Source organism: Polistes dominula, unplaced genomic scaffold (genome assembly GCF_049000335.1).
Source record: "Polistes dominula isolate Pdom_NZ unplaced genomic scaffold, Pdom_raw_medaka contig_77, whole genome shotgun sequence".
Taxonomy (NCBI): Eukaryota; Metazoa; Arthropoda; class Insecta; order Hymenoptera; family Vespidae; genus Polistes; species Polistes dominula.
Genome location: NW_028301152.1, coordinates 4,252,711 through 4,275,716, shown reverse-complemented (window position 1 = coordinate 4,275,716; position 23,006 = coordinate 4,252,711). Strand labels below are relative to the sequence as shown.

The following is a 23,006-nucleotide window of genomic DNA, read 5'->3' as shown; positions in this document are numbered from 1 at the left end:
TTGAAAATGAATATATTGTAAAATGTAGTTCTAAAACTACATAAGCTATAGCTAAATTTAGACATATACGCTGACCAATGCATCATTGCTGTTGGTGTTTCTTTATATAATGATCTATTAATCTCTATTAATATTTTAGTAATTATATCTTGTAAAGTAGAATGTGGAAATCTGCACAGTTTCCAAAACTGTGGTGTCTTTAATACACCAACGATATTAATAAATGAAAATTAATTAGCACTTTTAATAATATACTTTCTTCCTTTGTATATCACTTAACACTAACACTGTAGGATTGGAAACTTTGAAGATTTCAATTGTCCTTGTAGTACAGCACAATAATACATAGATATATATGTATAGATAGCTGAACGACCAGGATATATTATTATACTTACTGTTATTATTTCGACCAAACGAGTTTTACTCGATATCATTTGGGAACTAACAATATTTTCATTCTATTATACTGTAGTTTTCCCATCTTCATTTTCTACAGCAACCTTTCTTGCTTCAGTTGTAACACACACACGAACATACGTATATAGCAATTAAGCTAATTTCATTTGCATTTAAGCTGTTGAATGGATATTACACGTGTATTTATTACTTATCACTTACAAATTTTACAGAATATTAGTGAGAAACCTTGTATGCATGGAGTAATCAAAAACTGTATATCTTGTAAGTAATTATGCAATACTATCATAAGATTTTTCAAATTTTTGAATGAATCTGTACTATATAGACCATGCTCAAGGGTTAATCAAACGATATAGAAGTCAAAAGTATGACAATGCATTAATAGCAGAATTAGTGACTTTATACACTTTGAAATTAGTAATATCATTTTGCAAAAGCTATCTTGTTTTCATATATGAAAATTATGAATAGATGACATAGATTTTTTTCTTTTTTAATTCAATACTTAAAATTATCAAAATTTTTATCTGAAGGGCACTCTGTCCTCTTTTCGTAAATATTAATGGCTTACTCATTTGTTTATATACATACATATCTATGTATATGTAATATGTATAATAAATATCAAGGTATGTGCATACATATACACTCTTAATTATCTGAACATGAACACGATTGTTTATGGTATAAGGTACTACGTTTCATACAAAACTTTATTAATGACTTTTCTTCTTTTACTAATGAACTTGATTTACAATCAAGTTTCAACTCATATAATTGGGTAAGCTTTAAAAAGCAATTTCCCAAATCTTTTAAGAAAGGCATCATAATTAAATGAATAATGTACGCAAGGGCTTATTGACGATAATTCAGTCTGACGATTATGCATCTGAAAGATGCATAACAGTATGCAACATGTAGTAAATGCAAACTCGTATCTTCATATTTTTTTTGCTCTGAAGATACCATAGCTTTTCAGACAGAGTGCCATATAATTATAGATTCTATTTTAGAAGAGGTTACTGTGCCATCTGTTGTTGAATTTCTATTTTTTCAACAGTCATATCAGGATTTGTTGCAGCAGCCTCTTGAATAGCTTCTTGTAGAGCCTTATCATGATCAATCGGATCACCATCCGATTGTATTGTTATTTTTTGTTCTACTCGTGTTTCTACCACACCATCTCGTTCAGTTTTATACTATAAAAAGAGAATTAAATAAATACACAAAGATCTATTTATCACAATGTAATAATAAACAATTATTATGCTTACAGTTATTGTTTCAACAGTACGAGTTTTACTTGATATCGTTTGGGAACTAACAATTTCACCCGTTGCACTGTAATTCCCATCTTCACTTTCTAAAGCAACTTTTCTTGTTTCAGTTGCAACTAATGGAACTGTTGTAGTAGTTGTAACATTACTATCAGGCTCTCCGGTATAGACATGTGTTTCAGTTGCTACTATATTTGCAGGATCACCCTGTATGAAATTAATGTTAATCGTTAAATGTGAATGTTAAAAAATTAATTAGCGCTAAATTATTATACATATACATATATTAGACATAGTATATTAGTAACACATATTTTTATATTATACCTACATACAGAGAAATTATCAACAAATGATTCCATACAAATAATTTATTTATGAATTTGTTCTCTTTAAATTGACAATAACACATGCACATTTCTTTATAAATAATATTAAAAAGATTATTTTATTTTAGGGATCATCCTATACAAAAAATATGATTATCAATTTTTTACTCTTTGTATAACAATAGAAATCTAACAGTTATCAAACCTGAACACAAACAGCAGTCAAGATAATAATTGTCAAATTATTTTTTTTTTTATAAATACAATAAAGTAACTTATATAAATTGTTCATTTGATAAATAGAAACGTTATAACTAAACGTTGTAAATTACCTGATAATATTGATTGTAGAATGCTTGTTGGTCATCATCAAGATCAATTGGTGTACCTGAATCTCCGCTGCTTGAACTAGATGTACTGAGCCTTCGTGAGAACAGCTATTTCATGCAACGTGTTAGCCAAGCCGCCAAAATTAATTATGATGTAACAAAAAAAAAAAAAAGGAGAAAAAAATTGAATCAAATGAAAAATGGCATGATTTAAATTATTGTTAAAATAGCTCAACATTTTGCATAAAATAAAGGATAATTCTTTCCCATGTAAATTATAATTTTATCATATGCATACATATATACGTATGTATTCGTAGAGGATTTTATACACATACTATTCTAACTAATTGTAAGTTAATATATACCTTCTAATTGTTTTTGAACACAATCGTTAATTCCTTTAACTTGATGAACAGAAATTAGTATAAACAAAATTCGTATGGAAAATATTCACATTTAAAGAAATACTAAAATTAATGGCTAAAAATAATAAATAATGTTTAGTACCTCTCTCAATGTAATTAATTAAATTTTTTTTAACTACATTTATATTATTATAATATGGTTGTGCATAAATGTATATACAATAAAAAAAAACTGATATTTGCATTAAACGACGTTAGTTAAAATTCTAAATTGTGCACATAATTGTCTACATGCTTTGAATGAAGTTTTTAAGCTTACACAGATGAATAATTAAATATTAAACTTTATTTTACCTGTTCACCCGAAAGTACATGACTTGTAGTCCGAACTTCTTGTGTTACTACTCTTTGCTCTTGTCTTGTTGTACTGGTTGCAGTCGAGTATGCTACAGTCTTTTCTTCTACCTAATGTAAAAAAGCAAATTATAATATAACATAAAGTAAAGCATTGATAAAAAATGTGAAATGTATGATTGCAAATTATTTTAATACTTAATATACTGATAATTTCTAATTAGCAAAAAAGAATAATTTATATCTCGTATTATAAAAAATTATAATATAATCAGTGATTTACAAACCTGACTCGTTTTCTGATTTTTTTCAAGATCTTCATGCATTGTTGCAGTACGTGTAGTAACAGCTGTTGCTGTCATGTATGGGGCTCTACCATCATCTGGTGCTTCTGCCTACATATAACTACAATTTACTAATAGCTCTAAATACATTTCATGAATAATTAGGGCATAAAGATTATGATTAATAAGATCTGTCATTAAATATAATAAAAACAAACCTGATTTGTTTTTTGATTTTTATCATGATCTTCATGCATTGTTACAGTACGTGCAGTAACAGCTGTTATATATGGGGTTCTACTATCATCTGGTACTTCTGCCTATATACAACCGTAGTTTTACAGATGATTTCACATACATTTAACAAATTATAAAAGCATGAATATTACAATACAATAACTAAAGCATAACGATCACAAACCTGGCTTGCTTTACGATTTTTTTCAGAATCTTCAAACATTGCTGTAGTGCGTGCAGTAACAGCTGTGATGTAAGGGATTTTACTATCATCTAGCATTTTTTCCTACATACAATTATAGATTTACAAAAGATTTTATATGCATTTAATATATAATAATAAGATGGAAATTATAATGCAACAATGAAAGCGAGACAATTACAAACCTGATTTTCTATTTGACTTTTTTCAGAGTCTTCATGCATTGTTGCAGTACGTGTAATACCAGCTGTGGTTGCAATGTATGGAACTTTACCTTCACCTGCTGCCTCTTCCTACATAAAACTACAATTTCATTGTGGATTCTAGATACATTTAACGAACAATATATAAGCACAGAGTTATAATAAAAACATTAAAGCATGACAATTACAAACCTGGCTTTCTTTCAGGCTTTTTTCCAAATCTTCATGCAATGCTGCAGAACGTGTAATAACAGATGCTGATGTGTAAGATGTTTTACCATCTTTTGTTACCTCTGCCTACATAAAACTATAATTTTACTATGGATTCTAGATATATTTAACAAACAATATAAGCACAGAAATTATAATAAAAACATTAAATTATAATGATCACACACCTGACTTGCTTTTGGACTTTCTCCACGATTATCATGCAATGCTGCAGAACGTGCAGTAATATATGATGACGTGTGAGGGGTTTTACCGTCATTTGGTACCTGTGCCTACATAGAACTACAAGTTTACTGCGGATTCCACATACAATTAACGAACAATATAAGCATGAAAATAATAATAATAATATTTAAATAAATATAATCACAAACCTGATTTATTTTTGGGCTTTTTTCAAAACCTTCATGCAATGCATCAGTGTGTGCAGTAACAGACGTTGATGTATATGGAGTTTTTTTATCATAGTTTGATGCCTCTGTCTATATAAAACTAACATTTTACTCTGGATTCTAACATATTTACTTAATAACAAAAGCATAAAAACTATAATAAACAAAAACTAAAGCAGTAAGAATCACAAACCTCACTTATTTTGGGACTTTTTTCAAAGTCTTCATGCATTTGGGTTGTGCGTGTAGTAACAGTCCTTGTTGCCATATGCGAAGCTTTACCGTCATCTGAAGTTTCTCCCTACATATAACTACAATTTTACTAAAACTACTAAATGCATGTAATGCAAAAATATGAAGATTGGAATATAAAAATTAAGTTTTAGTAATGGTTATGATATTAATTGAAATTACTATTAGTTTTAGTATTTTAAATTACACGTTATTTAAATTATCAATTTTGAATAATTATACAATGAGACAGTGACTATTACCATTTGAAATAATTCCAATATTTTTGAAGTTACTTTATCCTGTATATGTATGTTACTTATTGATAGTTGGAATTATGTTGAACAATTACTATCGTATTCTTTAAGCTTATATATACAATTAAAAATACTATGCATAATATATGCATAAAAGATAAAAGTCACATGACAAAATATCACATTTTTGTTATTCTTATGATTCTTTGTTTTATAATTCTGATAGATTACCATATTATACTTTGTGATAAAATAATATTTTTACTTTATTAAAATTATTTGTACGCGAAATGTTTTTATTAAGAAATATTATGAGATATTATGACATGAAATGGATATCTCTTTATGAATGAATAGTAAATAATACATTTTGTGCATGATGCATTGTTGTAAGTAGAATGAAAACGGGAATTATTTGTTAGTTATTCAATAATAACAACGGATTATCTTTTGTTTAGCATAAGAAATAGAATATAAGAATTTGAGCTGCAATGCAGCGTGCATGATTTCATACCTGAGAAGAATCTTTTTGACTAGGTAGTCTATAAGTTGCAGCTTTTTGTTGTTCTTTAAGACCAGCTGACTCGACGTAATTGAGTCCAGGGGTTTTTATTCCAGCTTGTTGTAGTTTATCCATGTCTTTCGTTTTCCTTTTTTCCACCGATTCTACTACTTTTTTCTCTTCACCTGGAGCATAATTAAATGCTAAGCCCGTTGCTTTGCGACTAGCTGCAGTAGGAGATTGTTGATCTCGTACACCTGGAGATGCTGGTCTGTCTTCATAAGAGAATCCATGAGGCGTAAATGGTTTTCTTGTAGATGAGGTTTCTGTTTCTTCATAGTCATACGGTTTTGTATAACCTGGACGATCAGAGTTCATAGCAGAATCTCTTGATTTATTATCCGTGCTTAGTTTTTCCCGTAATTCTTCCGCTATGTCTTTTCCCAATGTTGAAACATCTGATTCTATTTCATGTTTTTCTATCGAGTCATCTAAATCTTTCTTTTTTTGCTTCTTTTTAGATTTTTCTTTTTCCTTTTCTTTTTGTTTCTCTTTCTCTTTTTGTTTCTCCTCCTTTTCTTTTTGTTTTTCTTTTTCTTTTTCCTTCTGTTTTTGTTTTTCTTTCTCTTTCTCCTTTTCCTTCTCTTTTTTCTTATCCTTTTCTTTGTCTTTGTCTTTATCTTTATCTTTATCTTTGTCTTTTTCCTTCTCTTTCTCCTTTTTTTTCTCTTTTTCTTTGTCCTTCTCCTTATCTTTATCTTTGTCCTTCCCTTTGTCCTTTTCTTTTTCTTTTTCCTTTTTTCCAAAGAGGAAACCAGCAACAGGACTCTTTTATAATAAACAAAAACATGCAATACAAAATAGCTTACATGCTGCATCTATCAAAATAATCTATACATAAATATATATATTTATGAAATACTAATCGTTCCAATTTCTACATATCACAACTATATCTTTACAAAAAATTCTTATTGACAAACATGCATGTATGAATTATAAATAAAATAAATATTTTAATAATTTCATATAATAGCAATATTGCGTGATAACTGTTATTCATATTCTATCATTTTTTATACTTTAATAATAGATCAGAGTTTCAAATATAAGATTAAGAAATCTTTTATAGCATTTATTATGAAATAAATATAAACAATAAAATTCAATATTTAGAATGTATTCAATTGCATATCAACATTAATAATGAAATTATATTGAAATTTATTTTAGTATAAAAATATATAATCATTATAGTATTTTCCTTTTTTTAAATTTACGATATTGACATTGATCAAATAAAATATAATAAGTTAAAAATGAAGTATCATCGGCAAGCAGTAAACTTACCTTAATTTTTTCTTTCTTTTCTTTGTCCTTCTTTTCTGGTGTTTCCTTGTCCTTTTTCTTTACATCTTTTTTATTGGGTGATTTCTCATCGTTGTTATCAAGAAGAGCATTATCATTAATTAAATTAGAATTGTTCAGATCATTATGGTTTTCCTTCTCGTTTTCATTTTGTTTATCCTTCTTCTTCTTAGAAAGACCACCGGGCGGTAGGACTGCAATTCCTCCGACCGGTTTCTACAAGTAAAGTGATACAATCACACGTCTTTTCATGCAACAAGCATAAAGCAACTATAAATAATGAAGCTAAAAATAAAGCATATATCACACTACAATTTTTTCAGCACAAATTGCATGCTTCACAAATAATTACGGTCTGCGCTCTCAAGAATTTTTAGTTTGCTGTTCTGGTTACAACTGTTTCACATATTGTATTGTTGTGGCTAATTCTATAATCAATAAATGTTAAATAATGGATTATTTCGATGTTATAAATATGTTAATGAAATCTCTTCTAATTAATCATGCTTTGTAAAGTACTGAGATACCTATATAACTATGAATTTTGTTAATATTGAGGCGTTGGCCGTATTATCTTCAGCAAAGCTGTGAATGAGAGTCAGCGGCATGCATAAAAGAAATGAAAACATTAGAAAATCATCACACTGTAGTGTAATTACAATTGTAATAAAACAGTGCAATTGAAGAACAACATAAATGAAACTTTATACCTTTTTGGTACGATCCGCATCATACTCTCCTTCCAGGCTACTGGTACTGCTAGCAGATGTTGTTCCAGCACTTGTTTTTCGTGTGAGCTATTGATGTTAGTTATTGTGTGAATTAGTTATTATAGGTGAAGCATTATATTCTGTATATCAGACGCAATTAACTCTTTTGAAATAAATTATTATATATACGTTTATTACACGTATATATTTTATAATACTATATATAATTACTTCGTAAAGGAATATTGTATAATACTACAAAGAATATAAATGTTTCAAAAAACCAGTAATGATAAAATAATATTTCTAATATTTCTAAAAGAACAATGCTAATGTTTTTAGATCATTGAATTTGAATGTTGTATTTAAACTTGGGCAAATTTTAATATGCAAAAACTGAACGCTTTGATACATCCATCCATGTCTAATACATGGTATACAGTGCTAACATGCTGTTGCTTAATGTAATGACCGATTATTAATATGGATGTAGAGGTGCATGGTGATCAATTAAAACATTACAACTATACATTCTCTTCAGCTATTAAAACACGTTATGTTATACATTATCTTACTTCTATGAAACAATTGTGTTCTACAGCACTTCTCCTAGCAATATATATTTAAAAATAAATACATTGCTTGTGTTACTTGATAATAAACTTCATAGATTATTTGTATTAATCTGGTTATTTGAAAGCGTAGACCGCAAATCGAAGTAAAAAAAAATATTTGTTTTTATTGTATAAATTAAAATCCACGTAAATTAAAATCATTGAAACTTTGCATGATTAACTCATGCAAAATCTACAATCTATATATACCTAAGGATAGACTAAATTCATTTAATAGATGTAATAATAATAAACGAAATAAATGTTACCTTCTCCTTTTGTTTTTTAATAGGACTAGGCCGTTGATCAATGTGTTCCATATCAGGAATCATTTCGGGCTCGTAACTCATAGTATGGCGTTTACTTGGTTCCGAGCCGTAAGTTTCGACTGGTTTAGGACCACCTAAGGCTGCATTAAATTACTTTATTTTAACATCTATTTCATTTGATTTTTAATGATATTTGGTACTTCGATAAAATATTAATTAAGAATATATATATATAAGAAATTTATTGTACCATCCATGCTACGTGACGTTAGACGTCGGCCACTTAGAGACCTCTCAAATTGAGGAGGTTGCCTGTCTATAGGAGTCTTTTTCGTTTCATAATGTGTTCTCCCAGAATATCGGAAACGAGACCCTAAATGTGGTAATAATCCTACTTTCTTTACAGGCTCTGGACTCATGAGTCTGTAAAAATAAACAAATATATATTTTTAATCTGTTAGTCAAGTGTACAAAGCGTAATAAAAGATAAATGAATTAAATGTATAGGCCATAAAAGTATCGAATGTTTTACCTGAAGAAAGTATGATGTTCTACACAGACCTTCCACAATTTTTTAGCTGCTCTATGATTCGCAAGTTTAAAACCAATCGTGGATTCAAATTGCTCGAATTCACCAGGCCGTATTTTTATAAAAAAGTTATGCCTCTTGTAGGAGATCTTCAAAATTTTCGGCCATGCAAACCTGTTTATTCTTAATCGATCACGATAAACAAGAAGACCCGATGAACAGACACCTAACATTATATCAACGCCTTCTGAATCTTTCGCAGGATGTAAATCAACTCCATACATAGCTAATTTTTTTGCATTTTCTAAATAGTGGAGTTCTGCTTCGGCAGGAGATTGCCCTCTGTAAAGATATTAAACGTTCATTTAATAAAGTTTCATTTTTATCTTTTGTAAAATACAAATATTTTTAGGAGAATTAAATGAGATAAATTTGTTTAAAAAAATATAAGCAGCAGATACGGACTTATGCGTTTTATGAAGATCCATAACTTTCTCTACTAATTCTGGCGTCTGATTGGGGGCAAATTTAAAATCCTTCAAATATGTTCTACCATGTTCTTCTGGGTCATAATCTCCAATTTCTGACTGAACTAGGTAAGATCCCAGAAGTGCGTGGGTCACGAAAGAACATGGTAAACGCTCTTTTATAATATCGTTTCTAATTTGTAAACATAATTGATATCGCGTAATATCTTCTTGTAATTGAGCTGGATCCGGAGGATAGAACTTCACCTCGAAACTAAATTTCCAGGGTTCGTCTGTGAAAGATAACAAAAATTGCAATTAAATGTCATAATTGTTTAATTTTGAATTTTTTAAATTACGAATTATTACTCACTTTTGACAAATTTGACAATTCTTTTATCTAGATCCAACCAGTTTCTTGAATCATCTTTGTCCTCATAGACAAGACCAAAATAATCTTTCTCGAGTAGATTCATACTTTGACATATCAAATCAAGGAGCTCTTGCCCTTTGGCTTTTCTCTGTAAAATGATTCAAATAGATGTTAGATATTTTAATTGATTTTATTCATTTATATTGTTACTTACATCGATATAAAAATCTTTTACGGTGCCATCCAGTAAAGTGATTTTCGCCAAAGCCATTTTTCCTTTACTAACTGGACTTTTAGTTGGCGAATTAGTTCCGGTGCCATTTTCCGCCGTAACTTCGGGAGGTACCGCGGCAGATTTTTGTTCTTCCGGCATGTTTCAGCTTTATTCTGAAAAATTCATTAAACAAAAATTCTAATTCAGAGACAATCTTTATTACTGTAAATAATATTTATTCATTTTATATGTATCTATTTAATATTGAGCGAAATACATTTTCGTGCAATATCTTTTTATATAATTAACTCTTTTCAATATTATTTAATTAGAATGGTAAACAATTATATTTTTCAATGATCTTATCGACAATGAGTCGATGTCAAATAAGAATACAAAAAACATTTGGTATTTGTTAGAGATATTTAAGTATAGATCCCGTCTAGACTAGAGGGTGCTTTGTAGAGAGAAATAATCAATATTTGTGAGAGTTCTCTTGAATTGAATGTATGGTTCAGGCACCTTAGGGGATAAATATTGCACCGTTGTGACTTCGACGACGAGAAGAAAAAAAGAAATTATTCGCTTGGGAAAAGTTTCTTTACACAAAATCACCGAGCTTGTATTTGTGTAATAATTAATGAGAGACCAAGAGAGACGAGAATATTCATTCAAGAAATCTTATCGATTTCTCTTTTGTAATTCGATGAAATGTGAAATAACTATAAAATTGTAAGAGACGTATATACGTTATAATACATTTTTATAGATTATTAAACTATTATTAAAGTTTCCTTATCTCTCTCTCCTCCCTCTCTTTATTTCCTTCTGTCTTTCTTTCTTGAATCTGCTCGCAATACTATACAATCGTTTCTTTACTACGGGTCATTGGCCTTTTTTCAAGATGCCAGGTATACGTTCAGTGTATATATATGTTATGTACAATACATACGCGAGTATACTTAACGTTTTAATGAAAATATAATATAAATTTAATGAGACAAATTTCATAATACTATTCCTCTAATGTGATAACTACGTTCTCGTTTGCGATTTAGAAAACTCTTAAATGATTGAAAAGAAACGACAAAATAGAATAATCAACAACGTGACCGGATATCACATTTTAACTTCAATCATCGTTGATCGATATCCTGTCGTTACGTGTGTACACGTACGTAACTTAACAAGTAATGAATTAACTGCAAATACAATTATATTGTAATCATCTGTTTTTTGTTAATATCTTCAACGAGAGCATATTTTTTTTTTGAATAAAAGTTATTTGGTTGAGACGAAACCTAAATGTTACTAACGATACCATACAATTGTAAATGATTTATAAAATTTATAAATAAATATAACAAAAAGTAAATATTAAAAACTATATCGTTATAATAATTCTATATGAATAATCATATCATTGCATTGAGATTTGATATGATTACTATTCGAATAGAAAAACAAGAATAAATAGACGAGGAAAATAAAAATGCCCTTACGAGTTCTAACGCGGAAGAACAAATCTAGCGGTATATCAGTGTCTTGTGTGCGGCCAACACCGTGTTCGATAATGTTATATACGTATTACATTACCGCGGTGTAAATCCCTAAAAATAAGCAATCGCACGAATTCATAGCAAACCACGAAAGGGAGAAAGAGATCCTATCTATCAGAATTTTCGATATCGTTTTTTTTTTATCGTCATATCCGACTTTCTCTAAATAGATCTTTTTCTAAAATAGATTTAAAATTAATTGAAAATGTATATAATGTATAATTTTTTTATATATTGATATTCTGTTTAAGAAAATATATAATATATATTATGTGTATTTTATAACATGAAAATTTGAAATATTGAAATTAATTAGTGAAATAATACTAACTTAAAATTATTTGAAAAATAATTGTGTATGCATTATTGGATAAGATCAAAAAGATAGAAATAGTTAGACTAACGACTTATTAAATAAATATTGTGAAATATTTAATAAATGGCGCAATTAATTACAAATAATACCGTGAAATTATGAAATCACCGTCACTAATTTGTTATTCGGTATTAGCAAACAATTCGTTGATTTTAACATTGTTGTTATTTATAAAATTGTCACAACCCGTTCTTCCTTTAAACAGATATGCAATAATTTGTTCTGAAACAAAAATTTAATTCAATACCGGTTTATTTTTATATATATATATATATAATACGGATCTTTTTTTAAGAGGATTTACAATAAACTGTTAGGAGAACGGAGAAACTTAAAATGTCGTCATCACTGGAAACGGGCGTCCTTTGCGTTATTCTCTTTGGCAGCAAAGACGATGAGGCAATACGCCGTGTGTGGATCAACGACGACGATGACGTGATAAGTCTCATAGATTGAATGTATCGTATAAGCGATGACCTTGTTGAAACTTATCGATGAGTTAAAATATTTAACAAATAAAATATATATATAAAATTTGTACAAATCTAATCTATCCATTGATGGTTCTCTTCCTGTCTGTTTTTCTGTTTTTCTTTTACTTGAAAAAGTTTAATGATATGGAAATAGAGTCGATCGTATCTTATCATATCGATTTGTACTTAAACGTACTATAAATGCGTTAAAATTATTAAGCTCACGCGAATCTTCTAGCTACGATAAGATTAAACTATTTTAGTCCTAAGGTAATAGTCAATCCTTGAAGCTTTTCTTCCTCGAATTTCTCGTAAATCCAATGTGTTAGTATATATATATCGTATATCATTAGTTGCTTTCTCTTTGTTATAGCCTACTAGTCATGTTCCGCCACTTTTATCGAACGAAAGTTAACTGACATGTAAGAGAAAAAGTGGAAGAACTATAGTCAAGAATATGACAAAAACAAACATACATACATACATAAGAATATTTATACCTTTTTACAAAGAGACATTTCTTTTTTAGACGTTCAATATGTTTGATGAAGGTGATAAAACGATGATGAAGTTAAAAAAAAAGAAAGTTACTTTTTTGTTACCTACTCAAGAAGTAGCTAAAGGCATTTTTTTTTTGTTAACACGTTCGTCCCAGATCTAAGAAGAAAATAAAACCAACTCAACGGTCGATAGTAGTTTCGCTGACGGGTCGATTTAAAATTTAAAGGGCCTCATGAAAAGGGACACTTAGGGCTTGGGCAGCGTTGAAAGAATCTTCTTCTCTCGTTGCAAGCTTCTTTCAGAGGCGCGTGGGTTCCATTTGGTCGTGTGTCAAAAGGGCTGATTGTAAACGAGGGTCGCGTGATCCCTGGCACACGCCTACACACGCACACTCACATTATTAACGTCGGTGTCTTCCATACTTCTTTCTCTCTCTCTCTCTCTCTCTCTCTTGTTCAATCGTCGTCTTTTTCTTAGTGCACCAGCACTAATGAAAGAATTTATGTCTTATGAGACACCACGTTGCCGGTGGTATTATCTTCGATGATCGTATATAAATTATTCAAACGTTAAGTGTCTCGATTGAGTTACGACTTTATACTATTCGATACCATTTAAATTTTTAATATAATGTCAATAACTTTGGTAGTTAGAAAATTACAATATATAACACATATAATTAACCTTTTAATTGTGTCGTTAGAACAAATACAGAATAAAATATGCAACTTCTGTAACATTGAATTGAATTGTAAAGTAATAAAATTTGATTTTTTGGTAAATTATTATCAACTGATAATCTAGAGACATAATAGACAGAAAATAATTAATCCTTAAAGAAAAAGTAATTTTAAGCATGTCTCCGACATTAAAAAACATTTTTATTTTTCTATTTCTTTAGAAAAAATTGTATTCTTTCAAGAATTTATTTTTTTTAAATTAATCATTTGAAACAATAGATAGAAAATTAAAAAATAAATGAAAAAAATGTATTCGTAAATTTGTAAATATTTTATATAAGTCACACACCACCGTATGGAATTTTTTGCAAATGATTTTTTTAATTAATTATTTTTCTTTTATTTCGTCATTATCTCAAAAAATTTCAAAGCATGTAAAATTTAAAAATACCATTTGATTATCATAAAAAAATTGAATTTAAATAACATATAGTAATTATTATTCTGATATGACAAATATACTTTTCATTCACAGTTAAAAGGTTAATGATTAATATAATTTTTTGTAAACATTTTAATGTTTAATGCCGTAACATACGTTCAACTCTTTGGTACATAATCAAATAAAAAATACAAATAAATTATTTGAATCAAAATTATAATAATACAATTTTTATCAATATCCTTCCACATTAATATTACCTTTTCATTCAATTTTTATTTATAATCGTATATTATAAAGTAATAAAAACGTCAGAATAATGTGATGCCGTACAAATCTCATGGAAGTATTATACTATTTATTAACAGCAATGTTGATAGACTAAAATGAAAGGCTAATGAGACTTCCGATAGACAGATATATTCGCCCGAGATTATTTTAATTATCTCATTATATATTCTCGTTCATATTAATCGAATGAAATGTGATAAAATGTGATATGCATCGATCAAATAATTGAATATTTCATTTTGTCTTCATACCCATTTACGAATTATTATAATTACATAAAAAAGTTAAAGAATTTATTAAATTTGTAACATATAGTTACATTGTATAATGCAGACGAGATAAACCAACTGAGAAAAAATCAGTTCAATGCAATGAATTGCAGTCACATGCGTATTATACATCCATATTCACATCTACATATATGTATATACTTTTTTACATACATACAAACATATAGACATATATGGACATATCAGTATATACATACATATATACTTATATACATGCATAAACATACGTTAGTATGTATACATTTATATACATATTATACATATATATATATATAAGTATATATAGTATGTATTTACATACATAATAGATACGCAGACAGAATTTAAATGCAACGACGTCGTCGTCAAACTACAATCCAAATTACGATGCGAATAAGAGCATAGTCGACACTCTTCGAATAAAGGAAAATCCGCATCACCCAGTAATTAGTTCTTCGAGCTTAAATGCAATGCCTCATCATTCCCTGATTTAATTGTGTCGATGATGAAATGCGCTTCGAAGACAATAGATGCGGTTAAATTCAAATGCAACGTCGCGAAATATCGAAAGAGACACCGAGAAAGTTTTAAGATTAAACGAGTTTCATGTTTCATCAAAATAATATCGAATAAGTTGCTTTAAAATATATCTTTTTTGCTTTTTAGAAATTTTTTAAGTGAAAACTTCTTTAGAATGGAGGTGATTTGAAAAAAACGAATCCATGGTAAAGGAAATGAAACGATGAATGTGATCTTATTAAACTGTTCATTAAAATATTATAATTATTATATATTTTTAAATTATATAAAGAGTATACATAAATATATTTAATAAATACAACTATATAAATATTTTATAAAAGTTAATACACGAATACTATACGACCTTACCAATCAGTATTTAAAAATAAATACGAATCACATATGACAACTAATTGTAAGTCTCCGTAGAGACTAATCTTCGTAGAAAAAAGGATATACCACATTACTCAAAGATGTTGGAAGAAGCCATAAGGGCGAGTATGATGATTCACGATGACGAAAAGGAAGTGTGCTCGTTAAAATATAGTACTTCAAAGTCGCGACATTTGGCACTACTGAGAACGAAAAAAAATAGTCCACAAAACTTGTGTAAATGAAAGAGAATGTGAGAGTTTTACAAGGGCGAGAGATGTGACACCAAATTCATCGACGAAGCATTTATAACATCAACGAAATTGTAAAGAGCATAATGATTTATATCAAAAACTGATTTTATAGGAAATCAAAGGGTGCTCATCATTTAAAATATGTCAAAAGATGTTTTACATGTCGAAAAAACAAATAATCGTGCAAATTTACTTTCTCGTTCTTGAACGCATTGTTTATTTATGAATTTTCGAAACAATACAGTTTACATTATTATTATAATTAATTAAAAAAGAAAATGTACAAATGGAACATCTAATTAATTATTATCGTACATGTAAATATATCGCATATTTGCAATATTTATTATTAGTTATAAATTTTATTGAACTTTTCGTACAATGAATTATTGATCATTGTTTGAAACCATTAATATTTGTTTTTCGTTCTGTGTAGATCTATTTATTATATTATACTATATATATACTATATATTATAGATCTATTTAATATATATTAAATAATACCTATATATACGAACTCTGTTAACAGCTTTGGAAATTTCACAAAATAATTATTTTATCGGACACTTTAGTTTTGTTATCTTTTGACCTATTTTATATGAAATTGTAGTTAAAGAATTACTTCTTGTCGAACTGTTTATCAACAATTTCTATTATTAGCGTTGAAAACAATATTAGGAAATCAAGAGCGCTTTTCGAATCATCAATGTTAGTAAATGTATATTGCGTTATTTATATTTTCTCACAAATTGTTATTTATTTTCTACCTTCTTTTGATAGCTAAAACAAACAAAAACTATATTAAGAGAAAAGAGAGACAGATCTCTCAGTTTATAAATTAATGTACAGTAAAAAAAATAGAAATATTGTATATTTATAAAAACCTGCAAAGAATGACACAAATACATTTTTCAGTTACTGCGAATAATTTTAACACAAAATAAATGGACTATTTTTTCAAGAGAAATACTTTATTTGATACACATGTAAATATTTTTATATAAATAAAATTATAGAATGTATATATAAAATGAAAAACACTGAGAGAAATTTCAAAGATAAATATTTGATTGTATTTTATGTCTTGTTGAAAAAGTACAGAGAAACAGTAATAATAAATTAACAGAGTTGGCAAATAAATAATAAAAGTAAAAATAAAATAGAATGAGAAGAAGAAACGATTTATGTTTAAACGACATTCGTCATAAAAAATATTATAGAGATGCAAAAAATGAGAACGTGGTTCGTGTTTCGATTGCATGAGATCGTTGTAGTGACTCCCAACGATCGGAATTCCGAATGCACCCTGTCAGTCATTTTAATTATTATACTTTGAAAATCATTTGATCGATCGACCTTTTCCTGTTTCGCGGAGAAACGCGCGAGCTGACAATTTTCCACTTGGCGAGTTCTAGCGTATAAGTTCTATATACGTACTTGCACGTTTTTAGTAATATATATGCAGATGTTATGTGAAACTATAAACAAACGTGTAAGAATGCGAGAATTAACAAAAAAAAAAAAAAATAGTTATACATGTACATATCATATGTAGCACGTTTGTTTCTTTAGACTATATAAAAGTTAAAAAAAAAAAGAAAAAAAAAACAAGTGATAATAATAAAAAAGAAATACAAAAAACTATATCTCAGAGCTTCTCTTGCAGCTGGTGGTAGCCATATTTTTTCCTGTTCTCCGATAACGAACAACAGTCATGCACGGCTGCTCGCGTGCTTGAAAGCTCGACGATTCGAAACACGAGACACTTTTTCTTTCTTCCTCTAACTCTTTTTCTCTTTCTCATATTCTACAACGTGTTTATGAATTTTTAAAACAATTTTAAAAATAAGTTAATAAGTATCGTCAATGTTATATGTGTACATGCATACAACACGTTTGCTCGAAGATTCGTGAAAAAAGATAACAAGTTTTCTTGATTACATTGGAATTTTATCGTTCTAGTAGTATCGATCATTTGAATAACTAGTTTGTTGTAATTCAATCTCTTTTAAACAAAAACAAAAAAAAAAACAAAGAATGAAATAGATGAAAAAAAAATTGTTGAAAATGCAACTGCACTGAACAAGATAACAAATAGAGATTCTTCGCATTCACGTTTATGTAGTTATAATTTTCTGCCTAGGCATGATTATTTTAACGCTTCGTAAAAAAAGAAAAGAAAACAAAAATAATGAATTTTTCTCTCGCATCCTGTGCGACTTCTTTTTTTACAAAAAGGATAAATTCTGCGTGAACTTCTCTCCGAGAACTTTTCAAGCTCGAACATCGTATTAATTATTTAAGCTAAATTAAAAAATAAAAAGTAAAATAAGATAAAAATTATCATATGCAAAAAAATATATTTATTATTAATCCTATATACAAAAATATATATATCCATATATGTATATGTATATTTATGTATTCTATATTCTAGATATAGATATAGATTACAAATATAGATTATAGATATAGATAGATATTCTATATATATATATATATAGAAAGAGAGAAAAAAATATAAAACATCTTTACAGATGAATAATATATAAATATGCATATATCTACATGTTTCTCCCTAGTATATATTAAAGTATTATATATAAATAAAATATTAGATATAACAGAACGCAGAGAAAATAAAAAATATATTTTTCATCGTCTATTCAATTTCCTAGATGAAAAATCACAACGAAATAATCGACATATTTTTTTCTCCATATCTCAATTTCATATTTCAAAGTGATGAACGAAACTCGTAAAGATTTGGTCGTCGATCTTTCTAGGGCTGTCTTTCGCGTACTTTTTTCCTTTCCTTTCTTTCTTTCTTTTTGTCCAGGAACCCTTCTTTTCATTCGCACGCCCACGAACGCTTGCCGACGACTCCTTCGTCTGGGCGCCAAATTCAAAGCGTGCTCTTTCCGCGAGAGAGGGTTGAAAAGTATCCTAGCGATGGTGATGGTAGTGATGATGGTAGCGAGGGAAAGGGTAAAGGGAAGAGCTTTGTAGACGAAAAGGGGAGGGCAAATACGATGCCACGGGTAAAGGAAGGGACGGGAGAAGGAAGGGTAGGCGACGACGACTCTTTGAAGCGTGAGATTAAAGAGTCCAATTCTTTAAAAATACTATCGTCGTTGCGTTTTAACGACGATTCGCGAGTGCACGATCTCTATTTTTCTCTCTCTTTCTTTTTATTTTTATTTCTTTGTGTTTTTAACTTACGATCCGGGCGATTTCTCTCTCTCTTCCTAAGTTCCTCTTTTTCGATTTCATCCAACATTACCCTGCGGTCAGAGAATGCTCGATAAAAAATACACAAAGAGAGAGAGAGAGAGGGAAAGAGGGGATGAAAGAGGATTCGAAGATGTTCGTTAAAGTGGGACTATAATATTTATACCATACACAAACACAACGATCAACCGACCCCTCTTGCTTTCTATGAACTAACTCAAACGATTCGAATAATTTCCTATAGGGATCCTTCTTTATCTCGTTTACGTTCTAATCAATCTTTTTTGTTAGTTCAGAAATCCTAACCGTCAAATAGAATAATAGAAATAACTACTTTCAGTGACGGTATCTTCGTTATTTGATGGATCGTTGCAATCGTTTCAATCATTCATTTCTAACACAATCGATGCTCATTCGACAGGATATAGATTACTTCGATATCCCTCGGGAATAACTGTCTCCTTTCGTTTATTTCGTATTACATCTTTTTTTTCTCCCTTTCCTTTTTGTCTTTTTCTTTCATACTACAAACTTTTACTGAAAAAATGCAATCTCCAAATGGCAGATTTGGCCATGTTTTTTTTCCTACGTTCAGCCATTTATTTTCATTCTCGAATCGTTAATGATGAGAGGAGGAATAAATGGGAGAGGAAAAAAAAACAAATGGAATTTGAAATATGTCGTCTTTCTGCTTTTTCATATTACGTGATCCACATAGTATATATATATATATATAGTATACGAAGGTTCTATATGTATACGTTGTCTCGTTACTCTGCATTGTTACATGATACTGTACGGTACTGTGGTTCTCTCGACCTTCCGAGATTCCTCTTAACAATTCCAGTGTTTAAAATCGTTTTCGATAATTACTAACGTCGGATTCGTGCCAAGTGCAATAAGAACTGTCATTTTATACGTCTGTATTTATGATAGCAAGTTATAATACACGTTTTATGTGACAAATATCAAATACTATACGCGATAACAATTGATATATTTTTTATTAAAATTTATCTAACATAAATAAAAATATGATTTAAGAAAAATTTGAGGAATAATTAAAAATTTATTAGAATTACATTTGAGATAAATTAGGATAGAATTTAATTTGAAATCACTGATGCGGTAGTTCAATTTTCAATAGCAAGAGAAAAGGAGATGTGGAAAAAAAAAAAAGAAAAAAAAGAATGAGAAAGATCGAAACAACTCGTCACTCACAGAGTTTCATTCGTATGATTTTAATTAAAGACCGTCCTTATAAGTCGGCCGTGTATTTTTATACGAGTTTTCGCGCACAAGTGGTGTGCCCGCCTACGGGCCGTTACGTGAGGATTAAAGACTGAAGTGAGGCTCGAAGCAAGGGAAAAAGAAAAAGAAGCGAGGGGGTGGAAAAAAGCGTGTGGTGCATGCGTTCGATAGCGTCACGCATGGCTCTTCTCGCGGTGAGTCATTATATCTGAAATATATATATATATACATATATATGTATGTTCCTATATATGTATTATACATACATATATACACAATCGTTTCTACGTATAGGTGCATACATATACGTGTATGTATCAGACGTATGTTTCGAGTAAATGCACATTGCTCATGCAAGAAGTCTAATTTCTAATAATTTGGAAGGCGTCGCATAGAAAACTAAATGAACTACCATTGTTCAAAATTTTAATGTAATGCGTTCGCATGCATTGCTGATCATTTCCTCTTGCTACAGGTGTTCTTCCTACTGCAATCGAGTAAATAAAATTTTATTTTACTGATGTAAGCACAAAATTGGATATCTTAAAAAGATAAATTTGCCTAGAAGCGAAGATTTGAAATGAATTTAAAATTGAATTTTAAATCAGTCTTTCTCGAATTTCTCGTTGATGACCTCCTATTTTTGGATAATTTAACTGACAGATTCGACGTTGAACAAGACTCGAAAGGCCTTCCGAACAAGAGAATACTTGACTCGTTGTGGCTGACTCGCAATAGAGAGAAAGAGAGTGTATAGATCGGACTTAATGGGTCAAAGAACACCAGCAGAAGAGTCTACTTGAAATTGCTACTAACATAAGTACCTGTGTCCTGCTTTAACACAACGACTGTGTTCCCCCAACTCATTCATCTCCCTTACTCTGCTTCCACTTCTACTCTACATTTTTCAAACCGTATATTTTCTCTTTTTTTTTCTTTTCTTATGTTAGACGTTAATAACTCGTTTTTACGGTTTAGAACCGATGGACATCGCGTTTGCGGAAGCGGTAAAGAGATATCTCGCGTCCCTGATTTTGCACGGATTCTCTCGCTTTCGATGGAAAAAGGGAAATGAAAGTATCACTTGCCGCATTCGAAAAAAAACGAGATCGCAATGTTGACTTCCTTCGATAAGTTCCATTAAAAGTAATTTTGATAGGAATATATGTAAACAGTAATTTAAATAAAAAAAAAGAAAAGAGCAGATTAATTTTTATTATAAAAAAAGAATGCACTTATCAGCATTAAAATCTTTTTTGTGGAATATACATATATATCAATATTTAATATATATTCTATTATAATTCAAAAAATATTCAACTTATTGATGAAAAGTATTTTAAATAGGCTTTGTAATTTTTATCTACTTTACCGTTGCACAAATCTGTACATAAGTATAAAAGATATCATTTTTACACATTATAATATTGTAATATATATACATTGGTGGATCGAAAAGTTGTGAGCCTAATATAGAATCATTTTTTTTCAATAAATCTTACTTTTATAAAAAAAAAATTGTTGAGGCTCAAAACTTTTCAACCTACTCTCATATATGATTATATTGAAAATGTAATTATATAATATATCTACAATATATTTTATATAAACAAGGATAGTAGTTTGTCACGAATAGACTAGTGTATATTTAGACACAAAGTTTTGATATAAGGCAAATAAAAAATAAGAGATAAAGCATAGAAAGAGAGAAAGAGAAAGAGAAGTGGGTGGGGAGTTGGTAAGAGTTGGATAAGAGAAAGGCAAAGAGCGGAACAACGGTAAGACAAAGGAAGTGAAGCACTGACTAAGGATCAAGCCCGTTAAAGCGCGTCGAATCCCAAGTTCATTGTGAATATCCCGACTTTGGTCACGGTACGGTGCCACGTAGTGGTAGTCGTGAACGTGACCACGCCTTGTTCACGTTTACCTTCTAACTTTTGAAGTGAGTTGTACATATTGTCACATCGTGGCTACTTCCGTCGATAATGTATACACACAGATACATACATGCACGTATGCACGAATATGTATGCACATGCACAGAATATTTTATTATATTACATGATCTATTAATAATTAATTATTGTTATTTTAAATAAGATCTGTACACTTTTGTTAATTATTCACTTTAAAAAGATAAAATGGCAAAAGTTTAATCAAATAATTTTTCCTAATCATTGCGATGTTATTTATAATCATTCTAAAGATTCATATTTTCTAAAATTTATTTTAATATGATATAATTAAAAAAGAAAAACGTATAAATCGAATTTCTTTGATTTCTTGATTTTTGGAATAAAATTCTAAAATAAAATGAATTAAACTGCGATAACAATTTGCTAATGTAATTTTTTAATGATAGTTTTTAAATCGTTAATAAAAATGTTCTGAAATATTTCGTACGAATAAATGATTGATACGCGCATACATTCTATTAATAAAATAAATAAATAAAGACAGAGTAATTATTGACTTACTCTATATACATGTATTACACATTGTTCGTATATACAAATCGCCGCTACCTCGGATAACAGGAGGATTAAATGTAACTGAAAACTCCGGCCTCGCCTTCGGCTCACCTTCGACGTTCGATAGTCATTTGATCAGTACCGATAAG

General features: G+C 29.3%; 1 protein-coding gene across 13 annotated transcripts in view; it reads right to left on the bottom strand.

The window, feature by feature from the left end:
- Positions 1-508: 508 nt before the first annotated feature.
- cora (erythrocyte membrane protein band 4.1 like coracle) overlaps positions 509-23,006 on the bottom strand; it is a 32,219-nt gene continuing 9,721 nt past the window's right edge. For 3 of the 13 annotated variants that reach the window (XM_089178097.1, XM_089178098.1, XM_089178099.1), the window contains 21 exons: positions 10,164-10,336; positions 9,950-10,097; positions 9,575-9,869; positions 9,113-9,451; positions 8,831-9,003; positions 8,581-8,720; positions 7,698-7,784; positions 6,970-7,203; positions 5,632-6,447; positions 4,823-4,930; positions 4,612-4,719; positions 4,405-4,509; positions 4,199-4,303; positions 3,989-4,096; positions 3,786-3,887; positions 3,583-3,684; positions 3,368-3,475; positions 3,081-3,191; positions 2,362-2,466; positions 1,698-1,907; positions 509-1,622 (listed from right to left, as the gene is read on the bottom strand). In XM_089178097.1, coding sequence (XP_089034223.1) covers positions 1,443-1,622; positions 1,698-1,907; positions 2,362-2,466; positions 3,081-3,191; positions 3,368-3,475; positions 3,583-3,684; positions 3,786-3,887; positions 3,989-4,096; positions 4,199-4,303; positions 4,405-4,509; positions 4,612-4,719; positions 4,823-4,930; positions 5,632-6,447; positions 6,970-7,203; positions 7,698-7,784; positions 8,581-8,720; positions 8,831-9,003; positions 9,113-9,451; positions 9,575-9,869; positions 9,950-10,097; positions 10,164-10,322 — 3,843 coding nt within the window. In that variant the 5' untranslated portion in view covers positions 10,323-10,336 and the 3' untranslated portion in view covers positions 509-1,442. The remainder of the gene's footprint in view (positions 1,623-1,697; positions 1,908-2,361; positions 2,467-3,080; positions 3,192-3,367; positions 3,476-3,582; positions 3,685-3,785; positions 3,888-3,988; positions 4,097-4,198; positions 4,304-4,404; positions 4,510-4,611; positions 4,720-4,822; positions 4,931-5,631; positions 6,448-6,969; positions 7,204-7,697; positions 7,785-8,580; positions 8,721-8,830; positions 9,004-9,112; positions 9,452-9,574; positions 9,870-9,949; positions 10,098-10,163; positions 10,337-23,006) is intronic. The other 10 variants (XM_089178101.1, XM_089178100.1, XM_089178102.1 and 7 more) reach the window with 10 other exon arrangements.